Source organism: Montipora foliosa, chromosome 1 (assembly GCF_036669935.1).
Source record: "Montipora foliosa isolate CH-2021 chromosome 1, ASM3666993v2, whole genome shotgun sequence".
In the NCBI taxonomy this organism is placed as follows: Eukaryota; Metazoa; Cnidaria; class Anthozoa; order Scleractinia; family Acroporidae; genus Montipora; species Montipora foliosa.
In genome coordinates this window covers 9,994,601-10,004,600 of record NC_090869.1, presented here as the reverse complement: position 1 = coordinate 10,004,600, position 10,000 = coordinate 9,994,601, and the positions used below count along the sequence as shown (strand labels likewise).

General features: G+C 40.5%; 2 protein-coding genes across 2 annotated transcripts in view; one reads left to right on the top strand and one right to left on the bottom strand.

Moving 5' to 3' along the window:
- The window catches only part of LOC137978687 (uncharacterized), a 15,752-nt gene that overhangs the window by 4,808 nt on the left and 944 nt on the right, over positions 1-10,000 (top strand). Inside the window, exon 2 of the mRNA XM_068825739.1 lies at positions 1-197. This exon is cut by the window's left edge and continues 291 nt beyond it. Coding sequence (XP_068681840.1) covers positions 1-197 — 197 coding nt within the window. The remainder of the gene's footprint in view (positions 198-10,000) is intronic.
- Positions 5,496-6,801, bottom strand: LOC137981632 (uncharacterized). The gene is made up of 3 exons (XM_068828716.1): positions 6,141-6,801; positions 5,754-6,050; positions 5,496-5,620 (listed from the first exon to the last, which is right to left on the bottom strand). The coding sequence occupies exons 1-3, from the start codon at positions 6,799-6,801 to the stop codon at positions 5,496-5,498; spliced, it is 1,083 nt and encodes a 360-aa protein (XP_068684817.1).

The following is a 10,000-nucleotide window of genomic DNA, read 5'->3' as shown; positions in this document are numbered from 1 at the left end:
CATTTGTAGCAAATTACACTTGGAGTTTAAATTGTCTCTATGCTGCCTTCCCTGTCACAGTTCTGGAACTCCTGTCACTTGGTGCTATTCTTGTCACACCACGCACGCAGGACCTAAAGATATGTGTTCCAGATTTCTGCCCGAATTTATCATCAGTGGCGGACCAAAAAGCCCTCATGAAAAGTGTTCTAGCTGCGGTAAGTCATATAGTTTTCAGATATTATCTTATAGAATTTTACCCTTACTGTAGGACTGTTAGGTAACTGCCTGATTTGTGGTGATAAATGACAGAAATCATGATTTTACCACGATTGATATAAAGAAGTTGGTATAAAAAAATTGACAAGCCGTTAGCAGAGTGAAATTTAGGATTGGACCATACTTCTACGAATGCTACCTCTACAACTGCTTCTGCCACCACAACTACTACTGCCTGAGAAAACTTTACATTCAGGTATGTCCAATGTGGCTGAATTTCCTAACTTGCCTAGTAGTCAATAAAATTGCAGAAAGTCAAACATGGCTCATGCATAAAGTTAACTATGTCCATTTGTAAATCAGAGATACCATCGCAGCTACCAGAAAATTCTTACCGACTAACGTGTTAAATTTACTACTTAAAAGATTACTGTTTCTTTTATTAATAACTTTGAAAAACATGAACATTCATATTCACAGTGTGCAAGCTTAGGCATTTATTGTCTCCAGTTCTCGAATTGGTCGTAGTGCTTCGCCATTTCTTCATGCAACGACAACGGCGAGTGCGATGACAACGGGAACGCGGCAGTAATACGTTGAGTCAGTAACAACGATAGCAATATAGAGGCTGCGAATGTGCATTTTATTCAGGGTGCATCTTTGCCGTCCCCGCTATGCAACACAGCATAAAGTGCAGAGCTTTTGCAGCTTGTAGAGAATCCTGGGGAATTGGAGAATGGGCTGGGAAATCTTTTAAATGGGGAATCTTTACAGGCGGGAATCTTTAAAGCGAGGAGTCTTTAAAACGGGGGATCTTTAGAAGCGATTCTAGTGCTCCAAGATTCCTGTTCACAGTTCTCTAAACAGAGGAAAGAAGATCCTTCCTTACTTCCAGACCAGAGCGCCATAATGGCAGTTCTCTCAAGGCAGATAATTTATGCTCATGATAGGGGTACGACAGCAAGTCATAATGTTTGTCAGACCCAGGTATCCGGCTTAAACCAAATTCACGCGCAGTCGACTGCTGATCGCAACAGTTTTAACGAGTTATTGAAGCCAGCTAGTGGTTTGTCAAACAATGGATTTCTGCCGAGTCAAAGTCACAATCCGGAAGACATATCTTATTTTCAGCGGAGCGACATCTTGCCAAACCAGATAGGACCACCAAACTGTAACATCGTGACGCCCAAGCAACAATTATAAGGGGGTTGGGAACCTGCAATGCCCAATATGGGATCGACCAACTCTTTTCTGCTGAAGTGGCTAGTTGGTCAACGTTTCCAGATGCTACGCTTGCGGTGGTGCCATTCCAAACCCTCCCCAGGATGTGCCAGACGATTTAGTCATAGTCTACAGGGACTTAAGACGTTATCGTGACCGGCACATTGGCCAGCTCCAATGAACAGGTACACCACAAAACGTGCACTTTCATCTACGTTTCGCTTGTGTCCGAGCAAGATACCCCCATTTTACGGGAAGTTTGCTCATTGTGCCTATTGAATTTCCGATACGTTTTCGGGTGGAACACCTTAGTAGGCTTATGTCCGAGTTCGGGTGGACCCCTAGTGCTGCTATTCATTCTTATCTAAAACGGTAAATGCTTTCATGCCAGTCTGAGCCGAGAGTATACATGCGAGCGTTTGTGGGGTTATAACACACACACACAAAAAAAAACACGCGACTGAACTTAAACAGGAACTTTGAATGGGATGACAGACAGCAAGACTGGTTCGTTATCTTCTCTCGTCGCCTTGATACTGAAGCGACTGTACCCCGCTTAGGAAAGCATGTGTTCCAGTCCCGCGCAAAGTTAGTGTTGATGTCGGATTATTGCACCTATCAATGTTACGCCCCAGGGTGGGGAGGGGGGGGACGGGCTACCTACGGGAAATTGACTCAGAGAGCCTTCCCCTGGATAGGGATTTTGACACGTGCGTTGCCCCATGGGAATTTGACATGTCCGCCATCTTGGAACACCGAGAGAACCTGCAGATGAGTTTTGATGAGACTTGCCAGGACACTATGGGTGAAAGAAAGGTAACCAAATCCGTCTTCAGTGGCGGATCGATACCGGTTTCCAGCGTTTTACGGAGGTCGGTCAGAAACATGGGAAAGGGGACTTAAAGAGAGTTAAAATCTAAAAAATTCCCAGGTAAGGATGCCCCCGGACCCCCCTAGAAACTTTTTCGTTGTTTTGAAAATCGGTCATTATTTTTCCTAGAACCGTCCCTGGTCTTGTCGTTTTGTAAATAACGACCATCACTTCTATCAGTTCTTGCTGGAGTATTCACAACTACGAGAATGTTTCTTTCCACTTTTCTTTGTGATTGCTTTTTGTATATTTCTACATATTCATTAATTTTCCACTATATCATTGAGCATGCTTGATTGATTCGAAAGCTGGTTAATATTGTTCATGTTGTTTTTCTAAATGTAAGGTTCTTGTTCATTACCGTGAGAAAGGTTTTATGTTACACGGCAAATTTCCATCAGCTGTTAAAAAGGAATTTGAAATCGACAGTGAAGAACATTGGTGTTCCAAGAATGTGACCCAAATGAAAAAATCAGTTAAGCCGGCCTCATTTACACTGGCAAGTTTTCCTTGACAAGTTTTTCTTGGCAGTGTAAATGGAAAAATATGACAAGTTTTTCCTTGTCAAGTGTCCTTGTTCAAAAACTAGCATGCTAGTTTTTAGTGCGAAGTCCGAAGGACGGAGAACTATTAGGTTTAGAATGGGGCATCATCCATCAAGTAAGCAACACAATATTTCCTGATCAAAATTCCTGTGCCAGATGTCAATATTCCAAAGGGTCGGACACAATGTGATTCCTTACTTGACGCAAAAAAGGTTGAAAATTCTTCAAATTCTTTGTTAGACCACGCGTAGTGGTGGGTAAATAGGGACTTTAAGCAACGACTACGTAAGTGTCTAGTACGGTGACCGGAAGTCATATTTTTTCCCGCGACACGTACGTGGCCTGGTTTCTAGCCGTAGAGCGCTTCCCGAATACGTAGGAGATTATGGCGGGCCGTAGTGGAAAGTACGTAAGTGTTTTGTTGTACTTGATATGCTTAATAAGTTAGTGTTTCAACCCAAATGGCAAGCTACAGGCATTTTATCCATTTTTGATCACCTTTGGTGATTTCCAAGAAAAATATTTGTCAATTTTGAGCTGAAAATGTGGTAACAGCAGCATCAATCCCAAACAACGTGTTTTAGCGAGGTAAAGCTTTATCAGCTTTCACCACTTGTTTTACGATTTTTGTGAGCTTATACACTTCTTGCCGCGGCTTTTCACATATCTTTCTCAAGAGGAAAGTACTTTAACAATTTAAACTCCTGCTTATACATGTATCAGCATTTGAATGAGGAACGTGAGTTTAAGTGGAGCCTAATGTATAATTTTGTTGCTTTTAGGCGCATGGAATGGAGTCTGGAAAATGATGTTGTGTTGTGCACAGAAATAAGGGTTCGTGAACCCTATAAATTTAAAAAGTGCAGCAATGAAAGGGGTAAGATTTGGACCGAAATTGCATCGACGCTTAACAGTAACGAAGAAGTCAAATTTCATGTCACTCAGAGGGGCGTCCGTGAAAGATACGAAGGACTCAAAGCAAAATATTTGGAAAAGATCAAAGGCGAGGAGAAAGCTAGTGGAATTTCCCCTGAAGTCACAGAGCTCGATAAGCTGTTGGAAGAAATAGTTGAGAAGGAAAGTTTGGCAGAATCGTCGAGAGAAAGCGACTCGACTATCAAGAAAAACGAGGAAGAGCGTAAGGTCGCAGAGGATTTGCGGAAGACCGCTATGGAGAGTATGGGCGAAACAAAGAAAAGATCAATGGAGAGTGAAGGGGGCGATATCAGTGTCAAGCGAAAGCGAAGAAGTGGCAGTGATGCAGTCGAATATTTACGTGAACGGGCGGAGAAAGAGATAAAAATTAGGGAGGAGGAGCTTGCACTCAGAAAACAGAAGCAAGACCAGGAGGCCAGCAAACAATCTCAACTGTTTCAACAACAAAATGAGATGTTGAAGGCAATGAAGGAACAGCAGATTCAAATGCAAAATATCCAAGCTATGATGTTGCAACAACAGCAGCAGCAGACAGCTGCGTTGATGTCGATGTTGGGGAGATTCATACCAAAACAGTGATGATCCACCTCCTCCACCACCCGCTCCGTTCGGTTTAACTTCTTACATTAATGTGCACCATTGAATTTTGTTTTATTAGTTAAAGTTGATAATGTTTTAGAGAAAAGCATTCACCAGAGGTTGAGTTTCTTCACTCTGGATTATAATATTCAAATGTTCTCACCAAACACCTCTCTGTTGGTTGGACCTTGTTACTTATGCCTGTTGAACAAGTAGCATCACGTGTTGAAATATTCAGCATAAACAATGTGACCATTTTGTTGGTCAGTGCTGTCTTCCTAGGGCATCATGCATAGTTCCCGTTTCTTGTGTGGCAAACAACCCAAATTGTATTTTTGAATTACCCATCACAGGCCTGTTTCTGACTACAAAGGATTGAAACTACTCTTGAAGCACTGAGAACAGAACACTGTCAAACATTTTGAACACTGTCAAACATTTGTTAATCACCTGTTTGATTATCAGTCGAAGAAATGCTGTGGCCATTACCAAAGAGGAATGTAAGCAGAATGCTCAAGAAATGTTGTAATTTGTGCTCTGATCCCTTTTGTACAAAGGGACTTAAAATATTGAAATTTATTGTTCATTAACACTATGTCATGATTACCGCAGAATTCAATGAGAGTCTTGTTAGCACTGAAAGTCATAAATTACTCATGCAAAATTGAGAGTAGTTACTCAAGCAAGACACGATATTGTGAGTGTCCAATCAGTGCTTAAATTTGGGCTGCCAGTGACCAATCAGATTTGACAATTTTTGTCACAATTACGAATAAATTACTTGAATAATCATAAACGAAAAGGCGACTTTAGTGGTTTCCTTTCTACACCAGTTCCTGATCGTTTTTCCTTCCACACTTTGCTGATCACCCTGTGGGGGGAAGGGTAGGAAAATGGGAGGGGGGTCTGCCTCTGAATACGTAAATACCCATGGACCACAGTTTTTACCCAGCTATTTACCCTCAACACAACTTTTGAACCTAAAACCCTATGGTATGCTTGTTATGAAGTGCTCAATCCTCAAGAAGAGCCCTCCTCAGATTTAGTTGTAATAGAGCACAATGTACATTCTCATTATAACCAGTGCAGAAACAGGGTGACCACACCCAGGGGTTGATTCTTCTGAAACTCTTGCTTTTGTTGACTTAAATCTTAATTCGTGCCAAATGCTTGCTCCTCTCTTCACCAATGGTCAGTCGGAAGGAAAAGGTCAGACCTTGCCCATCACCCACTGTCCTGCTCAACCCCTTTTTTAGCTCCACACTTGAGTCTGGTTAACAAAAACAGTTAATTAAAATAATCAAAAATTGATGGAGGCTCCAGAGAAAAGTAATTTGAAGTGCTGTTGCCATATAGGCAAGTAAGTGTATTCCTCAGAAGAGCACATACTATGTACATTTTACCGACACTGCTGAGTTGGACCTTGAGGTTTTTCTTAAAATCAAGAAACTTAAAATAATTTGAAATGTCTCCAAACAGCCATTCCACTGTACATCTGACGGCACTCATGGCTGAATTGAATGCTTCCATTTGGACGGTGAGGGCAGCATTACGGAAAGGTGCCTGGAGATGAATGCGTAGTGGATAGGCTGGATCACCAAAAACACACATGGGCTGGACAGCAGGAGAAAACGCATAACGCTCAAGCTGTCTCAAAAGACCAGAATCGGCCAGCATACCTGCGTCGTGTCTCCTCCCTTCTGAAATGTTAAAAGGGGTTCAATATGAAAATGAAGTCCTTAATTCTCAGTTTAGTTTTGTCATAGCCCAAAAAATAAATGATAACATACCTACAGGTCCATACAAATTTCCAATCAGGCCATTCGGTAAAGCAATGGATTGGTATTTAAGGGAATGCACCCGTTTATGGCCATTGTATAGAACACGCTGGTGTCTCCCAGGTCTGCAAACAGGACGAACGGTGCCGTCTATAAAACCAAAGCAATTCTGGAGTGGTGAACCTTTTCTGGAAATGGCCTGTGCATACTCTTCAAGTGCTTGCGCACTTAACAAAGCTGGGTTCCAGTCAGTTAGCAAATGTCCATGAGTATCGTATATGTAGTCCAGAACTGTATTAGTTACCATACTAAGAACTGGAACAGGCCTACCGAAACGCGAAATCATGTCCGAGTAGCGACAAGGGTATGCAAAACGTCTGAGTAGCATACACAACCCCTCCATACCGCCTATTTTGCTTCGCTGCTGACAATGAAATGTTGCTGGTATTTGCAAAGCCTCTCCAAGGGTCTCCAAATCTTTCTTTTCAACGCGAAACTCCGCCAAACATTCATCGTCTTCCATGTCATCAAAGTGAAAATCGCCATAAGAAGAGTGTGGAAAAATCAAGTTGGCTGGCTGATATTCCTCGTAGAGAACTAAAAATTCTTCAGAAATAAAATTAGAACCGTGCGAAAGAAGGAGCAAATCTCTTATTTCTCGAAACGAGGGCATGGCACTTAACAAACTATCGAGAAAGATTATAAACTTCCGTACTACGCGACTTGCTTAATGTACACAAGAGCTTTGAATTTTGGCGGGATTCTACGTACTCGTTCCATTTTTCCGCGGCTAAAACTCTCCGTACTAGACACTTACGTAGTCCTTGCTTAAAGTCCCTAATATCTCGAAATATTTCATCTAGGGGTAGGTGAGTCTGCTGGTCTTTTAAGAACAAACTGGGAAATGTCGCTGACCTACACCCCTAAAGATAATCTGTGGTCGATATCCGAAATTGTCGACGGTGAGAGATGGGTAAGTCGTGTGTCTTGTTCTTAGCGGATCAGTCCGTCATTTTGATGTCGCTTTCTTGTGGAAGTGCACATTGTACGGACAGACGTACGGGCTGCACAACAACTTTGTGCAAGGTACAGAATTTTCGCTACGTATGAAAGGGAAGTTTTGGTCTATTTTGTGGCTTCTATTTTATCTGGAGGGAATCTACCTGCCTACTTTACAACAACAAGCACGTTTATGGCAATTAAATCACTATATGAGCCTTTGGTTTACCCAAATGTGCCTTTGTCGCTTTTAGTTTCCTTTGCTTTTAAGATTGGCAAATGATGTTGAAACAAGTCCCGTTGATCAGCGCTCCGGACAAAGGCCACTTCCTGTTTTCACCTTACGCGATCGTACGTGCAGGACTTCGCACTAACGGTTCTGTGCCGCTTGTTGAACATGGACACTTGTCAAGGAAAAACTTGTCAAGGACGATATTTGCTAGTGTAAATTACTTGTCAAGTGCACTTGTCAAGGAAAACTTGTCATATTTTTCATTTACATTGCCAAGGAAAACTTGTCAAGGAAAAACTTGTCAAGAAACAGTACAGTCGGCAAATTTTCCTTGACAAGTGGACTTGTCAAGGAAAACTTGCAAGTGTAAATGAGGCTTTACTCCAGGGCAGGAATGTGATGTTCTGAAGAACATTTGTCATGGAAACCTCACATTCTTAGCGTCTTCAGAAAAATATCAAAATTTATAGGCATTATTTATAAGTTAAGTTTTTGCCTTCCCAAAACTTCCTTAAACTGTTTGTACTATAGTCTAGTTTACCCTTACTTAATATATTGTATTTCAGTGTGGGGATCGACCTATCAGAGTAATATAAGTCGCGCTATTATTCTGCAAAAGAGGATCATAAGAATAATATGTAAAGTTTCTTTCGATTCTCACACTGTTCTTTTTAAAGAACAGGAGATTTTGAAACTCTCTGACATTTATTTCTACCAGATAGGAAAATTTATGTATCTATTTAAAAGAGGTTTACTTCCTAATTATTTTCGTGATATGTTTACTCTTGCAAGCCAGTTACATTCGCATTATACTAGAAATTGCAACCTTTTTTACATACCTCCCTGTCAAAATAATCTATGCGTTTCAACTCGTTCAGTCCTGAAACTCAAAACAGTGAAAGCATCCATTTGTTTGGCAAAAGACTTTAAAAATTCCTTCTTTCTTAGTCATATATACTCTTTGTTGAGCTACATACTTCTTCTTTCCTCTTCTTTTCTTTTTCTTTTGTTTTTAAAATAATACATTCTATATTTTATGCTGTCCCCATAATTTGTGATGTACCCTATGTTGTCAGGAAACCTATAGCTCATAAGCCCCTGGGTTCTATATAGGCTTCCTTGTCATTACCACCTTAAATATTTTTAGTCTATCGTCTTTAAGTTATTATAAATTTCTAGTGTATTGCTTTTTTTTCTTCCTTTTCTTTTTTGCGGTTAATGGCAAATAAAATGAATGAATGAAAGAATGAAGAATGAAGTGATAAATTTAAGAACGGGCGTTTTAGTACGTTTTTAAGATTCACACTCTTAACATATTCAAAATTTCCGTCTGTACCGGGTGCTAATGAAGTCATGTCGTTTTACCTTTGTTCGTTTTTTATCCTAATTTGGGGAAGTTTTGTTTGCTATCTTTTATTTCATCTCTTACGAGCCGAAGTCGCAGTTGTTGAACGGAAAGTGATAATCACTAAGGTGTTTCAATGCAGCTAAGGTATAACAGCAACACGATCTTGCTGCTGTAATCGCCGATCCTTCGTGGTAACACGAGTTGTGCTCGATGCTTAAAAGTTGCATTTCTAGCTTTCTAGCTTGGATTATTTGTAGATTTTATAAGATGCCTGGTAATACCAGTATCACTTTGATGTACGTTTGATAACATGATGGCATCCATTGGTAAGGAGCGATATTTTTGAACAACAAAATAACTTTAAACCACAGAACATGATGTTTACAATTGAAATTGCTCAAACTTTTTCCAATGAAAGCGTTTGTATTCGAGAAGAATAAATTTCAAAAACGCTTATTTTGGCTTTCAAATTTCCCGGGCGCCGCCATCTTGAATAATTGTGACGTGTCGTGGTTGCCCTATTGTTCCAGAACAATCGCTCTTTGTGTCAACCTCGTTCCCAGGGAGGAAGGAAGAGAGAGGACCCTGGGAACGAGGTTGTCTTTGTGTCAGAACGATAGGGCAACCACGACACGTCACAAATATTCAAGATGGCGTGCCCGTGAAATTTGAAAGCCAAAACAAGCCTTTTTGAAATTCATTTTTTTCGGATACAAACAAGTCCATTGGAAAAAGATTGAAAAATTTTAATTGTTAACATTAAGTTCTGTGGTTTGAAGTTATTTTGTTATTTTAGTGGAGATTCCCTTTAAGGGAACCAGTTTACCCGATGTTTGGGTAAATCGATACTGCCTTAAGAATGATCGTAATCAACTGCAGAGAAAATGTTACTTGAATAATTTGATTGGTTTGTTTATTTGCTATTATCTCAGTTACCGAATGAAGACGTTTTCGAGCTATTGAGCTGATTCTCCATTTTAAAGATTTCCCAGCCCATTCTCCATTCCCGATTTTAAAGAGCCTCGAATCGATAGAGAATGCCGAGAATGTGTGAAACGTGTTAATAAACTTTTTCACTCTCCAAATGCTAGCGTTTTTAGCAATTTCATAATTTTACAACTTGCACTAAATGCCTTTTGGTGTTAAAAATAGTCGGAATAATAGAGGAAAGATTGCCTAAATTGCAACTGCTGCAAGTGTTTCCTTATAACTGCGATGAAAGAGTTTAAATGGTGGACGTTTAAGTTGCTGGTGGACGAAAGCAATAGGCCAATAGATTGCTCACAACCTCAC